The sequence below is a fragment of the Lipotes vexillifer genome, unplaced genomic scaffold (assembly GCF_000442215.2).
Source record: "Lipotes vexillifer unplaced genomic scaffold, Lipotes_vexillifer_v1.1 scaffold994, whole genome shotgun sequence".
NCBI classification, from domain to species: domain Eukaryota; kingdom Metazoa; phylum Chordata; class Mammalia; order Artiodactyla; family Lipotidae; genus Lipotes; species Lipotes vexillifer.
Window position 1 is genome coordinate 292984 of NW_006771292.1, and position 21790 is coordinate 314773.

At 37.3% G+C, this 21790-nt stretch overlaps 1 protein-coding gene across 1 annotated transcript in view; it reads right to left on the reverse strand.

Annotated features, from left to right (window-relative positions):
* Positions 1 to 21790, reverse strand: part of TBC1D4 (TBC1 domain family member 4) — a 209179-nt gene that overhangs the window by 17312 nt on the left and 170077 nt on the right. Inside the window, 4 exon segments of the mRNA XM_007446595.1 lie at positions 1 to 132; positions 3628 to 3786; positions 7420 to 7629; positions 9599 to 9759. The exon segment at positions 1 to 132 is cut by the window's left edge and continues 11 nt beyond it. Of these exon segments, the coding sequence (XP_007446657.1) occupies positions 1 to 132; positions 3628 to 3786; positions 7420 to 7629; positions 9599 to 9759 (662 nt within the window).

The window sequence follows — 21790 nt, forward strand, 5'->3', positions numbered from 1 at the left end:
GAACCGTGAGCTGCTTTAAAAGCTCTTTATAGGATGTGTCAGGAGGTTGTTGTTTATTAGGCAATCTGTGTCTTAGACGATACTGCAAAGCTAGGAACTGCCAGATTTCTCCTCGTCGACTTTTGGGAACACCTACAGTCAAAGAGATAAGAAAGCAAGGTCTTGAACATTGGAATGAAGGTGCTAAATCACAGTTGATTAACTATGTAATGCTTGAATATAGGCAGCTCTACTGTCCTGCGTTCCACCCTATAATCACACAGTACGATGTAGTGACAGAAGCATATTTTGAAAAGTTTAATCCTGTAGCTGGTGTCTTGCAAAAGAAAACCCTCAAATAACAAGGATAATAATGGCAATATTAACAAGAACAGCTGCCACCACTGATTGAGAACCTAATACAACATTTATTGAGGACAGTTAGTTTCTGAGCATTGTAATTACAGAAACTGCACCTAATTTATTCACAGGTGCTCAGAAAACAACCTAATGAGGCAGGTAATTACTATTATCTACACTTTACAGATGGCGGAGCTGAGGCAGAAAGAAGCTAGGTAACTTGCCCAAGTTCTCACAGCTAGTGCAGTTTAGAACTCTAGTTTCAGAGGCCAAATTCTGAAATACTGAAATGTATTACTGCCTATTTTCACCTTTTATTTGGTGTGAAGCTGGTAATAAATGCTAATATTCATACTCTGATTTCTAAATAGCTGTCATTAAAAAGTAACTTTGTAAAAGAGAATTAAATAGCATTCTTATATGGTCCACAAGAAAATGAAATAATAAAAATGGTAAGTACAATATAAAGGCAGTGCTCCAGAACATCATTCAGCCTTCGAGAAGAAAATAGCTATAGCATAATTGCTATATTCATGTATAATGAAACACTAACTCCAGTCTGCTTGGAAACCAAAACAAGCAATTCAAAGTATGCTAAAAGTATGTGTTTTTTTATGCCAAGGGACATGAAGTTCAGCACTGGGAGGGACAGGATTCAATTCTGTACAGTGCAGGCAACTTTATTTCACTGTTTTCAGTCCAAAAAGACTAGATATGGAATAGGTTCCTGAGCTCCAGCTGGGTAGAGAAAGGTTTAATGGCACTGATCTCTTTGGGATGCAATGTCACAGTCTGCAGAAGCTGAAAGTATTATTGGCCAAAAGGCATAACTCAGGCTCAGGAACATGAATTCTAAGGCCCTCTGCAGGGTATACCTGCAAACTACCTTTTTTTAGTTCCATCATCTCCCATTCCCTGCCACACTAAGTGTATATACTAAGTATCTAGCTACACTCAGTGTAGGACCATAAGAAGCTTATGGTAATTTTCACACTTCCAGTTTCTTGTTCCTACTGTTGCCTTTATGAAATTCCAAGCTCCTCCAGTTGATTGCCTAGTGTATCTCTCTCTGTCTTTGTTTTTTTTTTTTTTTTTACTGGTACGTGGGCTTCTCACTGTTGTGGCCTCTCCCGTCGCGGAGCACAGGCTCCGGACGCGCAAGCTCAGCAGCCGTGGCTCACGGGCCCAGCCGCTCCGCGGCATGTGGGATCTTCCCGCGCCAGGGCACGAACCTGTGTCCCCTGCATCGGCAGGCAGACTCTCAACCACTGCGCCACCAGGGAAGCCCTATTTGTCTTTTAAGGATGAGCCTGAATACCATTCTTCTGCAGAAACTCTCCCTAACATCTCTAGGAGTAAGAAGTCCCTTTTCATATGCAATGTGACTCAGACTGCACCATTACCATATTGGATTACAGTTAGCACTATACTGTATGTTTGTCCAGTTTCCTCACTTAGATGGTGAGCTCCCTGAGAATAGTTAGCATACTTTCATCTCTGTATGATGAAGTCCAAGAATATACCTCTCTACTTATACATCTGTTGAATGAATGATCTTGTGCAAAAAGTCATTTTTAGAGGGTAACTTTCACTAGCCCATTAAATGAGTCATTGATAACAGGAGAGGGCTGTCTTGTTACCCATCCAGTAACAATTTTACAAAAAAGTAATTCACTTTAATTAAATATTTATTGAGCATCTAACATATAGCAGAGCATAGAGCATGGCACTGAGGATACCTCATCACTGAGAGATGAATAAATCCATTCTCAGGAAAATTAGTCTCATTCATTCATTCAATAAATAACTTATGCAAGATGCTCTTTTAGGTACTAGGAGTATGGGGGGGTGGAGTGAGAAAACATGAAACAGATATATACAAAGTTATAAATTATGATAAGCACAATTAAAGGGAAAGAATCATGAGAAAGAATAATAAAACAAAACTAATTTACTGGGGGAGGGGGGCACTCTGAGGAAATGGTATTTGAACTGAGAGCTGAGAGATAATACGATTGTCCAGGCTGGGAGCGTAGGCAGCAATCACTTTGGGATGAAGGATGTACGGAGGCCCTGAGAGGGGCAGAGGAAGAGGGGGACAAAGGAGGAGGGAGAAGATGAGACGGGAAGAAAAGGAGATGGGGAATGGGGAGAAGGTAGAGAGGACAGAAGAGGGAGGGTAGGGAGAGCTGGAGCACCCCTGCAAGAAATAGCCTGTGCCAGACTGGGACCCAAAGTAGTTAGCATCCCTGAAGCACAGGCTACAAGGCAGGGGAGGTTAAAAAGTGAGATGAAAGATGGAGGAAGGAGAGATCATGGAGGGCCTTGGGCACAGTGCTGAGAAGTTTAAACTCTGTTCTGTAAGAAATGGGACGATGAACACCCCTAAAACATCTTTGAGTCATACCAAAGGACAGTATGTTCTACATCTCACACACATTCTATTAGCCACTATTTTGTCTCCCAAGTAATGCAGCCAGTGAAAATCTCTGGGATTTCCATATCTTCAAGGAAAAAAGAACATGTATCAGGTTTGTAAGTGTAGCATCTTACAAAATTCATTTTAATTTAAACTTAATTGGGCAATGGTTTCACATTACCATAGTCTTTTAAAACAAGATTCATGATCAGGTTATTTTGGGTACTTTGGGATCTTTATCTATGCAGGTCATAGAGATTCTCATTTTAATACAGTTAATCTGAGTCACAGAAATTGCATCTGAGCAATTCACATATTAGTTTAAGTTTAAAGTTAAGATGTTGAAATATCAGTCATTTTATATGACAGAGCAGAAATGCAATATAAGGCTAAATAAAAGCATTTTTCTAAAATAAATAAAAGAATGGATGGTAGGAAAACTGATTGCTAATAATATATGTCTGTACAAACATGTACATGCATATACACATATATTTATAAATAAACACTTCTGAGCAAATGACAGATGAGTCAAGTTTAAAAGCCTGAGATATTTTTACGGATACGATCAAAGATTTGTACTAATGCATGTGATCTTTCCTTGGCAAACAACAAAACTGAGTTGAAACAGCTGGTGAAGAGGCAGAAAACTGTGTAGAAAAGGTGCCTGCTGTCTCCTCAGGGACAGAATATCTCCATTAGTACCATGTGCTTACCAATACAGTCACCAACTACAGGCAGAAACAAAGTCCTCTCCTTTTTCTAGAGGCAAAGCACGAAGAGAAAATTATGCCTAGGCTGCACGAATCAAAAAAATCTCTGAAGCTTTTCAAAAAAGAAAAAAGATTGATTGAGATGATCCAAGATACCTTCTTTAAGAGAAGTATGAATATCTTCCATATCACATCTGATTTTAGTTCTGCAGTTTAACAACTTCTTATCCCAGGTTATTAAGACCTCCTTCTGACATACTCCAAATTCTTCATAATCCAATTTAATTTTTCTGGACTGGAGTTCATCTCTGCTTGCTAAGGAAGACAGAATTTACATAAGACCTATATGCTTTTAAAACACAGTATTTGTAATGTTTCATTGCATTTGTAAAACCATACCAAATAACATTTTCTCAAAAAGAAAACTTAAAAAAGAAACTGAGGATACATGAAGGGTTTCTTAAATTTTGAGCCATTTCATGTAAAAAAAAAAAACAAAACAAGGAATAACTTCCTAAGGAGGTTTTACTCGGTATGTTACAGATGATAAGTCTTCTAAGCATAAAAAACAAAGCATGTTTGAAATATCAATTTTTTGACAAATGTAATAGATAACCACAGAAGTGACAGCTTGCATCATTTTAAACACCATTAAAATGTTAATATTTTATATATGACATATGAACAAACAATGCCTCATGCTACCCTTGACTTGAGAAATATTTGACCATGATAACCTGATACATTTTTATAACTATTTCCAGAGTTACCAATACTGCCCTTAATAACAGTAGGTTATATATTCCTGTGTCCATTTTTAATAACCTTTAAGAGGAAAATTCATTTTTCTGAAGCTAACACTACTTTCATTTTTCAGAATAATGCAGAATTTTCTCTCATTTGATGGTCTAAAATCTAAGCCCAGAGTTCATTAAAAGAAATGCTTATAAAACAAACCACTATCTGTATTTGGTCTTTATCTTGAAGAATCGATTCCAAAAGAGAAGGGAGAAAAAAACATATGAGTGTATTTCTTCTCTTTCATTAGGACCACGATGAACAGGAGCCTCTCAGAGTAATCTGTATCCATTCAAGCTCCAGGGCTCAACCACCTTACCTGCTGCAACACAAATCTTTGTCATGCATCCAAAGTCCTCGACAGCACAAAAACAATAGCAGAATGAGTATTACTCTTTACTTAGTGTTTGAAGCCATTTCAAAAGAATTAAAATATCTTACAATAGACTGCTATTCCAACAGGCCAGTAAAAATTTCTACTTAAAAGTCCAGATATAATCAAAAGATAAATCGCACTACAAAAAAATTCCTCCTAGATACCACTAGATGGCTTTCTAACAGTCTAGCTTTGCTTCTCGATTTTTGCTTTATATTTCTCTATGATCATCAAGTAATTTTTTAAAAGTTAATAACAAATATCATTCTAAATATAATCCTAAATAAAACTTTATTAATGATGGTTTTCCACAATGGACAAAGAATAAAATTTCCTCAGATTTTTTTTTTCCTCCAACCTTCCCTAGATTATTCATTTAAAATAATAATAATCATCTGCTATGTGCCTGTCACAGGCCCTGAGGATAGAGTGCTGAGTAAGAGCAGTTAATATTTGCCCTGGTTAACTAGGCAAGAGCAAAGAACCATGAAGAAATGCTTATCCATTAGATAAATTTTTTTTTCTTTTTTCTTTTTTTTTTTTTTGCGGTACGCGGGCCTCTCCTTGTTGTGGCCTTTCCCGTTGCGGAGCACAGGCTCCGGACGCACAGTATCAGCGGCCATGGTTCACGGGCCCAGCCGCTCTGCGGCATGTGGGATCTTCCCGGACCAGGGCACGAACCCGTGTCCCCTCCATTGGCAGGCAGACTCTCAACCACTGCGCCACCAGGGAAGCCCCCGTTAGATAAATTTTTAATGGGTTAAGCTATTTTTTGTCTTTGTTATTTAAGTACAGAAGTAAATATAGGACCGACAGAGGTTTTGATCATATATTCTAAATGTCACCTCTTCTCTTATTCTGTCAATTTATGTAGTCGTATATAATACACAGAATACACAGAGTCATTTGTATCATCCATTTCCTTATATTAACACATATAGTTGAGAAACACTATGGCATACTGGGAAAAAGCCCAAGAACCGTGATAAATAAACTGGAGTTTTAATACTTGTTCTGCCAGTACACCACTGTTTGACCTTAGGTTAATTTCCTTAGCCTCCCAAGCCAGTCACTAACTCAGCTGCAGAATGAAGAATGGAGCTAAATAATCTCTAATCTCCAGTTCAAATAGTCTATGATTCTAAAATTATCCATTAATATTTAATATAATATTCTATTGTACATATTCCCAACTGTTAATGAAATCTAATTTCATGCTTTAAATGTTTTAAGGAAATCATAACCATCTTTTTTCAACCTCTTTTTCTGTTTAGGCATTAGTTCAAGATATAATCAACTACAAAAAACATAAATTCAATTCCTTACAAAATCTATGGAAGCTTGAGTAGGCATACCATTTATCACATCAAACTTTTAAAAGCTATGTTAATAACAATTAATTGCATTTTTAACTTGAAAGAAAAGAAGATTTATTTCCTAAGGATGTTTAAAAATCGTATGTACTTTTCATTCTGCTAAGAACATAGCAATAATATATATAAGAGTATAGCTGTTGGGCTTCCCTGGTGGCGCAGTGGTTGAGAGTCCACCTGCCGATGCAGGGGACGCGGGTTTGTGCCCCGGTCCAGGAAGATCCCACATGCCGCAGAGCGGCTGGGCCCGTGAGCCATGGCCGCTGAGCCTGCGTGTCCGGAGCCTGTGCTCCGCAACGGGAGAGGCCACAAACAGTGAGAGGCCCGCGTACCGCAAAAAATAAAAAAAGAATATAGCTGTGCCCTAGCAAACTAAAAATATATTAAAAACTTAACTGAGCAATAGGTATAGTAAAAGCAATCTTAAGGCAGATGATGAACGCAGAAATGTGAATATCTGCCTGTACTAAAAAAAGGCTTTTTTTGGAAGACAGCATAATAAAAGCAAGTCGGAGAAAAATCTAGATTATACATTTTCCAATAATCTTAAAAGTCAAAGGCCCACATAAGCTAAATCTTTCATTTCATAAATGTGAAAAACAAGGCCCTTTTATGTTAATGATTTGCCCAAGATAATGGCATTAGGAAATTTTTCAGATTTTGGTACCATCTGCACATCTCCCTGTCTATGATTCTATCAGCACTGGCGTAAATAACATTATTATTTTAAAGTCTGGAAAACACATTCTAAGGCATTTGGTATGCATAAACTTAGCAATAAAGCACTACAAATAGCACAATAGCTGTTATAAATTATCCATTTATAAATTTAATGATTTCAGTATGATTTTTTAAATAGAAAATTTAAAAAACAGTAACAAAACATAGAAACTTTGATTTGATAATAGGTAATTAGCTGGAATGAATACAGTATAATTTATTTGAAATAGGCATATTTATCATATTATGAATACAATTAGCCTGAAATTTGAAAATCATATTTGAAAAGAAGAGAATTTGCTTTTTCATATTTAAGGGTTTTTTTAAAGTAATACATGATGATATTAAACTTTCAGCCATATTAAACACATTGACTTCGTTATATACATTCTATTACCTTCTATTATTCTATCACCCAAATATACTCAAAGGATGTCTGATGCTTTAAATCTGCTAAACAAAACTGCAAATTTCTTAAGCTGGTCAGCTTCCCATGTCATAACCACCTCACGAAATAGAACTAAACAATTTTAATCAGTAGATATTCTGGTAAAAGTGTGTATACAGTCAGAGAATGAGTTTGAGTGTGTGTGTGGCGCGGGGGGAATAGTATTAACAAACGACACCTTTAGAATATACTATCATATCATATGATATCATAGCCCTGTTTGAATGGCTAACCTTCAAGTTTCTGGTTTTCTTTTTCCATTCGAAGCAACAGGATTTGTTGGTGTATAGCTTTTCTCCACAAACTCCTCAGTTCCTCCGACTTTCTTCCTTCTTCAGCCTTTTCTGGGTCATCGTCACCACACATGAATATAAGCAGTGGTTCCTCCTCCATGGGTGGGGCAAGAGGGGACAGTGGCAGCAGCTCACTCGTGTCCAGTCCATCTGCAGAGAAGAAAACAGTGAGAGGCATTCCTAAGTCGTAGCCCAGACTACAGAAGTTCTCTCTGGACTTGACGCTCTCTCCTCCTATAATCCACTTTTAAAGTTGTTCACAAAGCTGCTCTCCCAGTAACTGTCAGTTTCTGAAACTAATGATTTAAGTAAATTCGCTAGACTGAATTCCCCTTCCAGATTTCCCTCTCCTAGTGAAACGAAAGTATATGTAATTTCAGCACTTCTTTCTGCACAAAATGACCTATAAGGTAGGTGTTCTAAAATGACCTGGACTTCCCCCAGAGTTCAACACTTCTGCAATTTTTCTGGGTGTATTCTCTGTGCAAAACAAAAAGATTACATCAGTAAGCATTAGTGACCTCCTAAGGTCTACACCTACCATCAGAATCTGTCAAGAGTAAAGCAGCTGAGCGACTCTGGGTCATCACGGTTGCCAATTATTTTCCTATTAACAATCATGATTTTGTGTCTTAAAACATTTCAATGGATGCATATATTCCATAGAACAAAGTCCAAACTCCCGGGAATAGCACATAGACTGCTTCAGACTTTGACCTCAAGTAACCTTTCCAACTTCTTGTCTCCATCTGCCATCCTCTGCTCTCATGATGCTCAATTTCCCATGACTCCCTGACCCACAAAGTTCTCTGCAATGACTCTAGAGCTTATCTCGTCCCTTTTTCTGAAAGATGCTTCTCCCAGCAATGAGTTTAAATAAATAAGTAACTTCTGTGTAAACCTTTCTTTGACCACCCCAGACAGAGTTACTTTTATCTCTAGAAATGTTTTTTCCTTGTTTTTTTTTTCTTTATTAATTGACCTCGGCCCTTACCCTTATTATTTACTTCCTTAATAAATATTTTTTTTCAAAAAACTCTTACTGTATGGATTGAATACTTAGCACATTTGAATTCTGGCTTTCTTGGTTTTAGAACTGCCCTTTAAATACCACTCAATTTTGATTTGTAGGGCTCTGATCATATTTTCTTGCTTCTAGTTTCTAGGAATACAGTTTTCAGCCTCCAAACACATGAAATTTTTCAGTTGTCCTCTAATTCTTCCTCCCTTCCTCCCTCCCTCCTTTCCTCCCTTCCTTCCTTCCTTTTGCAGGGTGATCAGAGAATATAGTATAAATAACACGATTATCTGGAATTCATTTAAAAATCTTTATAGCCAAGTACATAAATATTTTTTACGACTGTTCCATGTGTGCTGAAAATGAATGAACTTTCTCTATAGGTGGCAAGGTTCTATACAAATATCGGATCGAGTTTCTTTAATTGTGTTCCTCAAATACTATCTACATTTAATTTATCTATATTTAATTTTCAGAGAGGAATATGTTAAAATCTCCCATGAGAGTTATTTATTTATTTCTCCCTCAAATTTTGCTTAGTGTTATTTTCTAGCTCTCCAAGCTATAAAATTATGAGTGTCCTCACCATTGTTAAATCTTTTTGTTTATTAGTACATTTACTTTGAGCCTTTGGGCATTTTGCTTTAATTTCTTATAGGTCTGATATGCAAAGAGAGCTGCCAGTGCTCTCTTTTGATTGATGTTTGCCTGGGGTATCTGCATCCACTTTTCTATTGTTAAATATTTCTATGTTACTTTGTTTTATGTGTGACTCTTGTAAAAGAATGTTGCTTTTCTAATAATAAAAAAACTATGACTTCTTTTCTATCACTATGCTAGTTCCCTATGCATTATGAAGCAGGCCCCAAAACACGTTTTGAAAATTCATTCATTCATCCATTCATCCATCCATTCAACGTGATTTGCTGAATGTCTAATAGGTTCTAATGATATCTGACACGTTAACCACTGTATCGGATATAAAAAGGGAAGTTGTTTCTCTACTGTAATCACTTAAATCTCTTTGTACACAAAGCACCACATTCCATTCCCCAGTTTACAATGCTAGTAAGGGGTAACTGTAGTAAGTATCACACGAACCCTGCTGCTGCATGGCCGAGGGAGATTTGTTCATGGGAGAGGCAACCCTAAGGAAGATGCGCTGCCGCCAGGAAATTCGGCGAGGAGTGACAGGGGTTCCTCCAACGTTCAGGGACTCATTGCTGCAGGTAGACGAGGTCCTTTTTCTCCCCTCTCCATCACTGTAGAAAGCACATAAATATATAACTTGTAAGGGGAACTGCATAACATGATCCTTCACAACAAAATGGCAGCACAAGCCATTCACAAGTTCTACCACGGGCAAGCACAAGCCACAGGCAACATGGAGCGATGCATCACCAGGCACACTGGCCACCCAGGCCACCACATCCTGGGTCAGATGCAGTCCAGGTCACAGCCCAGTCATCAGAAGCTCACCTGTTTCTACTCATTCCATAGTAGCCAACCATTTCAGGTTCTAGCCTGAGCAAAGGAAGTATGTATACAGAGGAGCAAAGGTTGCTTGACTAATGAACTCATGCTTTCCTAAAACTGGCTAAAAACTAAAATCAGTAGTTATTCTAAACAACGTCAATGCTTCATAAAAGGCTCTTAAACAGCTCTTCTTATAGCTCTTATAGGATGGCTGACAAGATAGCTCCTAGTTGCCTGTAACTGTTAAATCTGTCTCCAGAGTGTTAGCTACTAATAGCTGGATCGTGATAGAAAGTAACCAGAACAAAGGCAGAAGAGTCAACCTTGGGATTATTGTTAGGCGATATATTAAAGAAAAAAGTGCGGCCAAATGAGATTGGATAGGTTACATTTTAAAACATTAAGCAGATTTCTTTAGAGCAGGACTTCTTAGAGACTATAATATGCTGGCATGCACTGTGATTCTCCGAAGGAATATATTATACAGAAATTCCCTAACTTACTTAAATTATTTGACCCCAGAATCAACTTCCTTAACTTTTTGGGGTGGTGAGGTAGGCAGCTGGGTTTGTCACATCTTTCTACATTGGTGCTTTGGGAAACAAACATACAGAAATGCTGGTCTGCTCTAAGAATTTCATTTTCTAGGAAAGAGCACACTAAATTCTGCTGGGGCTATCTGCAAGAAAAGGTCATTATTTTTTAAAAAGGTCATTATGACTCAAACTTAAATTCTGAGACCAATTACGTTAGCAGCCAAAATACCATGCAATACCTGTTGCTGCTTGTGGTGGGAATGTTTTGCTCTTTTAAGTTTTAAAGTCTCTGAGCTTTCCTGAGAGAATGATGAAGATAATATTTATACGTGGTGATACCAACAAGTGAAGGTGTGCAACTTCTGATGGAACCAAGAAGTGTTAGTAGTTAGGGCAGGAAGGAAACTCAGCTAAAAAAGCCACAACCCCACGTACGTACTCAGAGGAACTCACTAAGGCGAAGAAAATCAAAAGTCAGAAGAGCAACTCAGCCCTTACCTGTCATCTTTGTATTTACTTTGTGTATCCATACTCACAGTTATCAGGTAATTCAGTTATTTCTAATCTTGATCTATCTTTCTGGAACTACTGCTTCTAGATTAGCTAAATTAAGTTTAAGAAAGAGACGTAGCTTTGAGCTGCTACACAGACAGCAAGTGACATGCTGGATCATGACACTTCAGAAAGCAGCTGATACACACATCCCAATACAGTAAAACCCACTTTGTTACGTATCCTGGATAAAGTTATAACCCACAGAATGTGTCCACAGTTCACAGCTCTGCCATACTGAGTGAATATATCCACCTTCACTTCCCCTTTGGAAAGCATTAATTCAAGTATTTCGCTTTTGGGAACTACGATTCAAATGTTCTATATACAATAGTTATATCCTAAGAAACAAGCTTAACCTACCCTGTATCTTCGTTTGTGTAACACTATTTCACTGGCAGTTATGTGCTAAATGCCCAACTCAAGGATGTATTTCTAGCTCCTAGTGTAGTAACTGGCTATTAATAGTAAGCACTCAACAAATATCCATGGAATAAATTAATATTGTAAAACCATTAAAAACATTAACTCAGAAGGGTAAGTAAAATGGACAAAAATATTGGCTAGGCTAACATGTCAGGAATAAATAAAAGATTTACCTTCTTAAAACCCTTTGCTGGTAGTCACAACTTTTTACGTTTTTCTTGCAATAAGTTCTAATAGCTCTGTTTCCCAAAAGCACAGACTGAGGTGTCGATGGCACTGGTAGGTATTGACAATGACAATACTGGTAATAAACAACATAAGGCATCTTTTTTCCAGATAGTGAAACAGCTATATAAGGGTATCTAATTTATAATTTAAGCCTAGAAAGCTAAGTGAAATACATATGCAGAAGCAACTATTTCAATGCCTCACAGGATAAGTGTTCAATAAACAGTAGTTTCTCTTGACTTTTTAGTACCTCTAACAACAAAAATAGAATAAACCAAACCTAAGGGTTCTGAAACTTTTATATTTTAATGCTGGAATTAAAACATCTTTTCCAATTCAGTGTTAATGACATATCAAGCATTTGGGTAGTACTAAAAGTGAGAAGAACCCATATCATTTTCACTATTGCCTGTAAAATATACAGTTTGGGGGGAAATAGGCTATAAAATTGGTGCATGGTGTACCCTTACATTAGCCCAATATTACAGATTTGAAAATTACATAATATCTAAAACTTTAAATCCTGTAATCTAAATAAATTGCCAAATGATGCATTTTCTTCATATGTCTGGAATTTAATGGCCAGTATCAAGCCAAAAATTAGCTGTCAAAATATAAGATAATGCTATACTAAAGGGAAGTACTTACATAACAGACCATTGACCCTTTATCATGTACTAGAAAACGACATCCTGAAAAAGCAGTTTGGTGGCCAAGATAAGGCAAAAGCTGCCCTGCTTCATCTAGTAAGAGAAATATGTATTCCAAAGTCAGGGTCCAGATAAGGGTTTCAACAGTCAGTGCATATATGCAACTTAGAGCAATTTACTTTCTGATTTACATAATCAGCAACCTAAGACATTCCTAAGGCAGTAATTTTAAGAATCAAAACCAAGTGAAACACTTCTGTGCATCAAAATTCTTACATCTCACGTTGGAAACGTTACTGGGCTGAGGGGGGAAACTTTTTGTTTTGTTTTTTGCTTTTTTACTACCACATTAGTTTTCACTTCAATTCTCCTTTAACTAATCCTAGGCAAGCAAAATGTCCACCTTTTGAGTAAAAATTAAAACACAACAACGTGTGGCATTTATTATAGTAATAATAAAGCAAATACAAAAAGACATACTATGTGCCAGGCATTATTCAAAGCATTTTACAAGTATGAACTCATTTCAACCTCACAGCAACCCTATGGGGTAGATGGCACTACAATTCCCATTTTTAGTGAGGAAATTGAGGCAGAAAGAAGCTAAGTAATTTGTCCACAGTCTCTGGAATATAAGTAGAAGAGTCACGATTCAAACCCAGGCAGTCCAGAATACAGACACTTAGGCTCTGTACTTTACTATGTCAATGTAAATACTCTTTGCATTAGTTCAGACAAAGCTGTATTGGTTCATAAAAAGAAAGCTGTCAGGACTCACAGGATCCCCCACATTTCTAGTGAAAAAATCAGTCTCTAATTAGCATTAAGTCTTTAGGTCAGTACTTCTCTTTCCGTTTCTTAATGGAAGAATGTCATTTATTTTCGCAGAGAAATAACTTCAGAGTATTATTACATTACGTGTTCATTTATGTAAATGTCTCACTTCGTTTCCTCTGCTTTTGAAATCATTGCCTTCCAAAATGTAAACACTTTTTTATTTTTAAATAGGAAGATCAAATCAAAAACACATTAATATCTATACCAACATACACTGGTAAATTAATTATCTTTACATTTTTTAAATGATGAAGCAAATAAGAACCATTACCTTATTTTTTCAAATAATCTTTTCCCTCCTTTTGTATTTTGGAATATCAATACGTGCATTATAAAACTGTTTCCCAAGAGACATATCCAGGAAAAGTATTCTGTGCCAACATTACCTCTACAAAAATTTGTTAAATTAAAAATTAATAACTAGGAAGGAAATACAACATAGAGAATGTCCATCGATTTTTGCATTGGTATATTCTATATATACTTTCTATTACCAGTCACCAATTAATCAAGAACCAAAATCCATGAACAGAAATGAGAGCTTTATAAGGGAAGAAAAAAATCCTCTACTATGTGTATCACGGTGTAAGCTGGGAGGCACTTCCAAGTCCTTCTGGACACAGCATCTATCAAAAGCTACGGATATGATATGAACCTCCCCGCAGAGCTTCAAGATAAGTTTATAATATATCCCTGACCAAGCAGTTACAGCCTTCAGCTATTACACTAACATTACACTTCTTATATTAACACAGAATTTTTAATGCATACTTACTTGCCTGCTTTAATAAAAATTAATTCCAGTAACAATAACACTGGACATGGCACAGAATGAAGGTGTTTTAGTGACTACGCACAGGGACTCAACTTTAAGAAGGATGCAGTTATGTTTTATTTCCCACCAGGGCAACACACACACTTTTCACAAAGGTAAATAAACTCTTAGGCCAGGACCAGTTTTACAAGGCATTGTTCTGCGGGGCAGAAGCCCCCATCTCCCAACCCCCTTATTAGCACCCATCTAAAACTACCAGTATCATGAAGTCCAAATAAATGTCTACAAGCTGATTGAATCTACATCTAAATCACAATGTATTACACTCAAGATAGAAACAAAACTTGATTAATGGCATAGCAACCATTTAACAGAAATCTGAAAAGGCTTTCTCTCTGTAAATACCTCAAGAAAGGTTACATGGAACAGCACAGTGTTGAAACTTGAGTTTCTTCCACAGGACCCATAGTACAATTTAACTCATAATTGCTTTAGGTGGACTAATAGTTTACCTAAGCCCTGGCTGGGTAAGAATCTGTCATCCTATGGAAAATCTTTACTAATTAAATAAAACTGAGAATGAGCTATTCTAGTGGAAACTAATATATAGCATCTGAGCTGAGTCAAAAGAGATAGATTAATCAATGGGTAAAACAAAAAAAGAACAAAAACAAAGAATTTTATTTCCTAAACCCTACACTGAATGAAAAATAACTTAATTAAGTTTTTTGCATTATAATTTAAAATATATCTGGGTAGCTCATTTGCGTACTCACATCCTTATAACCTAAGGTTATGAAAATGACATCAAGCAAGATATTAAACCTCCTTGGGGCTCAGTCTAACCCTATCTAAAATAAGGAAATTATGGGCCAGATGACTACTAAGATAATACACAGACCTAATTCTATGTTTGTAGTAGAACCTAGAAAGACACACAGTAAAGCCTAACATTTCTGTTGAGCTTTAAAATGTAGATAAGAAATTATTACTGAAATGGTCTTACACCCAACCATTAAAAAAATGTAAGTCAATTACAAGTCTCAAACAAGTCACTTTTTATCTTATCAATGTGGCCAAAATAATTTTTTCCTTTGAATATCTCATTCTAGTCCAATCTTTGATACTGGATTTTACTCCCACTAGAAAGAAATCTAAATGTCAGTGGCCCCAAACAGGAAGATGCTGATATCTGTTTACCATTGGGCTTGTGATATGAGCAAAGCATAGAAACTAGAAGAAAGTAAAGAATAATCATTTTCGGTTAAGTTGTTCAGCAGTGATTCTGGATATTTACCACAAAAAGCATATAGGTCAAGAGGAAGAAATGTCATCACAGATGTGGTCAGACTTCCATAATGAGGAAGTAGGTGTTTTCCTGTGTCCAGCCCAGTGGGAGGTCTGAAAGGCCTCAGCAATGTCTCCAAGTAACCAGTGTGTCAGGAATTAAGATGAACAGAAATAAACTAATAATTCTCTTCAGTGAAAACCAGATTCGACTTTATGAGTATGTTTCTTTTAGGGTTCTGATTTCTGCATCTTCTTGGGATTTGAAATAAACTCCTCTAATGTACATATGTACCTCCAAACTAGCAAATTAGCTTCCATTAGTTCAAATTTTTAATTAGTTTTTGATTGAAGGCCACAGCACAGTCCTAAAGAACTCAACATGGAATAGACTAGAAACAGGATTTCTATTTGCAACCAACCTTTTATATTCATGATCTTTGATTACACCAGGCGTCACATTTCCCTTACTATATACCCTTCACAGCACTGGAAGGATGGCATGCATTCAGGAGACAGCCAAAACTAATTTTTAAATTAATGGTGATAATCAGTTGGAAGAATTAATAAATTTTTAAACAAAAATATTTAGGCCTCTAATCACCTTGATTCTAAAGCAGTGTCCCGTCTAGTACAACAGGAAAACAAGGAACGGCATTAGCATAGAGAAAGAGAGATGTCCCAAACCAGATTTAGAATAAAAAGGCATTCCCGTAAGACATGAATAAAGCACAGATAATTTCAATAATGTACCATAATGAGTGATTACACTATTTGTCTCAGTCAACATGAGAACTATAGAACCAAAACTACCACGAAGTACTTACCAGCAAAAATCTATTTTCTCATTGAAAAGTTTTATAAGCAGAAGTAATGACTATCATTTGACCAATGAATTTCAATATAAATATTTTTAAAATATAGGCTTAAAAGCTAAGAAGCAATAATAAGGAGGAACAAAGATGCTTGTTTATAAAAGGATATATTATATTTGATAAATGGATGTTATCTAAATATACCAACTCATCATACACAATTATATTTTAGCTACTACACAATGAAATAACATTAAATTTTTAAGAATTAATTTGAAGGTAAAACAAAACATATGTGTACTCCCTTTCCTTTAGCATCTCAGTGCTGTGCAAATGAACCTACTAATCAATAAACCATGATATTAAAAAGATCTTGGCTTCTTTTTCTCAGCCTGCTTAAAAACAATAATCTACATGTTTTTAATAATTCAGAATCGTGGTCCTGGAGAAGAATGCCTAATCTGAATTTAAAATTTCAAATTAACACACTCTCTAAATAGTATTTGTTAGCCTATGTGCTAACCTACCATATACCTTACTTGACTATGAATATTTAGAGATCCACTCTATGCATCTAATAAGATATGAGTTACCCAAGAGAAAAGAAAATACCTGGTGTGGGAAGACACACAGTTGGCATCTCCCCACAACTAGGGCACCTGCCGGCCACTGGTAGGGGACTCTGATGCCCAAGGAGACAGGAGGAGCCCCCAAGTGAACTGGTAGGACGAAGGGGGACTGAGGGGGAAGGAGAAGTGGAGGCCAGACAGGATCGACACCCCTGAAGCTGGGGAGGTCAGGAGAGGCAGGTGGGAGAGACTCTCAGGGAAGAGCAGAAAAAAAGTGGAGGGCAATCGCCTCACCCACTCGGGCCAGGGAGCCTGCTGAGCTGTCAAGCTGGTACCCCCCCATCCAAAGCCCCATCCAGGCCACGTGGGTCCTGGGGGCACAGGAGGGAGGCCGGGGAGATCAGGAGAGGAGGCGGGAGGGGCCCCCCAGGAGGAACGCGAGAGGAGTGGAGAGGTTGATTGCCCTGCCCACTCGGGCCAGGGGAGCCTGCTGAGCTCCCAGGTGAGGTCCCCTGCCCTCTGAGACCAGGGCTGGGGGGCACGCCTGGGCCCCTTCTGTTCCTTGAGCCTAAGCCCCACCCCCCACAGCTGCCAGGGCCTTTTCCAGCCCTGTGGGTCCTGAGCATTGGCCCCGCCCACCACTCAAACCTCTCCCTTGCTTAGGCCCCGCCCTCCACAGCCAAGGCCTTCTCCCCACTCCCCCATCCTTTTTTTCTTTTCCCTCCTCCTCTTTTTTGCTATTGTGGTACCGATGTACCTTCCGGTTATTGATTCATCTATATTTTTATTTTTATATTCCTCCTAACATATCTATCAGTTTCCCAGTCTAATTTTATTTTTTACTTTGTTATTGTTCTTTTTTTTTTTTTTTTTTGCCACCCCAGGCAGCTTGCAGGATCTTGGTTCATGAGCCCAGGGTCGGGTGGAAGCTCCTGCAGTGGGAGCTCCGAGTCCGAACCACTGGACTAACAGAGAACCTAAGACCCCAGAGAATATTCATCAGAGTGAGCTCTCATGGAGTTCCTCATCTCAGCACCAAGACCCAGCTCTACCCAACAGCCTAAAAACTCCAGTGTTGGAAGCCTCAGGCCAAACAACCAGCAAAACAGGAACACAATCCCACTCACAAAAAAAAAAAAAAAATTAGATGGCAAAAAAAATACATCACAGATAAAGGAGCAAGGTAAAAACTTACAAGACCAAATAAATGAAGAGGAAATAGGCAATCTATCTGAAAAAGAATTCAGAGTAATGATAGTAAAAATGATCCAGAATCTTGGAAATAGAATGGAGTCACGGATTGAGAAAATACAAGAAATGTTTAACAAAGATCTAGAACTACAGAAGAAACAAACAGAGATGAACAACACAATAACTGCAATGAAAAATACACTAGAAGGAATCACTAACAATAACTGAGGCAGAAGAATGAATAAGTGAGCTGTAAGACAAAATAGTGGAAATAATTGCTGAGGAGCAGAATAAAGAAAAAATAATGAAAAAAAATTGAAGACAATCTCAGAGACCTCTGGGACAACACTAAATGCACCAACATTCAAATTATAGGGGTCCCAGAAGAAGAGAAAACCTTGAATGTAAATGTATTAGATGCCCCAAACAAAAGACACAGACTGGCTGAATGGATACAAAAACAAGACCCATACATATGGTGTCTACAAGACACCCACTTCAGACCTAGGGACACATACAGACTGAAAGTGAAGGGAAGGAAAAAGATATTCCATGCAAATGGAAATCAAAAGAGAGCTGGAGTAGCAATATTTGTATCGGATAAAAGAGACATTAAAATAAAGATAGCTACAAGAGATATGGAGGGGCACTATATAATGATCAAGGGAATCAATCCAAGAAGAAGATATAACAATTATAAATGTTTATGCACCCAACACAGGAGCACCCCAATACATAAGGCAAATGCTAACAACCATGAAAGGAGAAATCGACAGTGGCAAAATAATAGTAGGGGACTTTAACACCCCACTTAAAACGATGGACAGATCATCCAAACAGAAAGTAAATAAAGAAACACAAGCTTTACATGACACAATAGACCAGATAGATATAACTGATACTTATAGAACATTCCACCCAAATGTGACAGAATACACTTTCTTCTCAAGTGCACATGGAACATTCTCCAGGATAGATCACATCTTGGGTCACATATCAAGCCTTGGAAAATTTAAGAAAATTGAAATCGTATCAAGCATCTTTTCTAACCACAATGCTATGAGATTGGACATCAATTACAGGAAAAAAACTGTAAAAAATACAAATACATGGAGGCTAAACAGTGTGCTACTAAATAACCGAGAGATCACTGAAGAAATCAAAGTAGAAATTTTAAAATACATAGAAACAAATGACAATGAAAACACGATGACCCAAAACCTATGGGGCACAGCAAAAGCAGTTCTAAGAGGGAAGTTTATAGCAATACAATCTCACCTCAAGAAACAAGAAAAATCGCAAATAAACAATCCAACCCTACACTGAAAACAACTGGAGTAAGAAGAACAAAGAAAACCCAAAGTCAGTAGAAGGAAAGAAATCATAAAGATCAGAGCAGAAAAAACTGAAACAGAAATGAGGAAAACAGTAGCAAAGATCAATAAAATGAAAAGCTGGTTCTTTGAGAAGATAAATAAAATTGATAAACTTCAACTCAGCCAGACTTATCAAGAAAAAAAAGGGAGAGGGCACAAAATTAGAAATGAAAATGGAGAAATCACAACTGACACTGCAGAAATACAAAGGATTATAAGAGACTACTACAAACAACTCTATGCCAATAAAATGGACAACAACAAAGAAATGGCAAAATTCTTGGAAAGGTACAATTTTCCAAGACTGAACCAGGAAGAATTAGAAAATACAAACACACCTATCACAAGTAATGAAATTGAAGCTGTAAATAAAAATCTTCCAACAAACAGAAGTCCATGACCAGATGGCTTCACAGGCAAATTCAATCAAACATTGAGAGAACAGCTAACACCGATCCTTCTCAAACTCTTCCAAAAAATTGCAGAGGGAGAAACACTCCCAAATTCATTCTATGAAGCCACCATCACACTGATACCAAAACCAGAAAAAGATATCACAAAAAAAGAAAATTATACAACAATATCACTGATGAACATACATGCAAAAATCCTGAACAAGATACTAGCAAACAGAATCCAACAGCACATTAAAAGGATCATACACCATGATCTAGTGGGATTTACCCCAGAGATGCATGGATTCTTCAATATATGCAAATCAATCAATGTGATACACCACATTAACAGGTTAAGGAATAAAAACTATATGATCATCCCAATAGATGCAGAAAAAGCTGTTGACAAAATTCAACACCCATTTACGATAAAAACTCTCCAGAAAATGAGCATAGAGGGAACCTCCCTCAACATAATAAAGGCCATATATGACAAACCCACAGCAAGCATCCTACTCAGTGGTGAAAACCTGAAAGCATTTCCTCTAAGATCAGGAAGAAGACAAGGATGTCCACTCTCTCCACTCTTATTCAACATAGTTTTGGAAGTCCTAGCCACAGCAATCAGAGCAGAGAAAGAAATAAAAAGAATACAGGGCTTCCCTCGTGGCACAGTGGTTAAGAATCCGCCTGCCACTGCAGGGGTCACAGGTTCGAGCCCTGGTCCGGGAAGATCCCACAGGCTGTGGAGCAACTAAGCCCGTGTGCCACAATTACTGAGCCTGTGCTCTAGAGCCCACAAGCCACAACTACTGAGCCCATGTGCTGCAGCTACTGAAGCCTGTGCGCCTAGAGCCTGTGCTCCACAACAAGAGAAGCCACCACAATGAGAAGCCTGGGTGCCACAACTAGAGAAAGACTGTGCACAGCAACAAAGACCCGACGCAGCCAGAAATAAAAATAAAAATAAAATTTAAAAAAAAGAATACAAATTGGAAAAGAAGTAAAACTGTCACTGTTTGCCGATAACATGATAATATACATAATAAATCCTAAAGATGCCACCAGAAAACTACTAGAACTAATCAATGAATTTGGTAAGGTTGCAGGATACAAAATTAATGCACAGAAATCTGTGGCATTCCTATACACCGACAACGAAAAATCAGAACGTGAAATTAAGGAAACACTCCCACTTAACACTGAAACAAAAAGAATAAAATACCTAGGAATAAACCTGCCTAAGGAGGCAAAAGACTTGTACTCACAAAAATATAAAACACTGACAAAAGAAATCAAAGATGACATAAACAGATGGAGAAATATACTATGTTCTTGGATTGGAAGAATCAATATTGTGAAAATGACTATACTACCCAAAGCAATCTATAGATTCATTGCGATCCCTATCAAACTACCAATGGCATTCTTCACAGAATTAGAACAAAAAATTTTACAATTTGTATGGAAACACAAAGGACCCTGAATAGCCAAAGCAATCTTGAGAAAGAAAAACAGAGTTGGAGGAATCAGGCTCCCTGACTTCAAACTATACCATAAAGCTACAGTAATCAAGACAATATGGTACTGGTGCAAAAACAGAAATATAGATCAATGGTACAGGATAGAATGGCCAGAGATAAATCCATGCATACATGGGCACCTAATTTAGGACAAAGGAGGCAAGAACATACAATGGAGAAAAGACAGCCTCTTCAATAAGTGGTGCTGGGAAAACTGGACAGCTACATGTAAAAGAATGAAATTAGAACACTCCCTAACAGCATACACAAAAATAAACTCAAAATGGATTAAATACCCAAATATAAGGCCAGACACTATAAAACTCTTAGAGGAAAACATAGGAAAAACACTCTTTGACATAAGCCACAGCAAGATCTTTTTTGACCCACCTCCTAAAGTAATGGAAATAAAAACAAAAATAAACAAATTGGACTTAATGAAACTTAAAAGCGTTTGCACATCAAAGGAAACCATAAACAAGACAAAAAGACAACCCTCAGAATAGGAGAAAATATTTGCAAATGAAGCAACAGACAAAGGATTAATCTCCAAAATATACAAACTGCTTATGGAGCACAATATCTAAAAAACAAACAATCCAGTTAAAAAATGGGTGGAAGACCTAAGCAGACATTTCACCAAGGAAGACATACAGA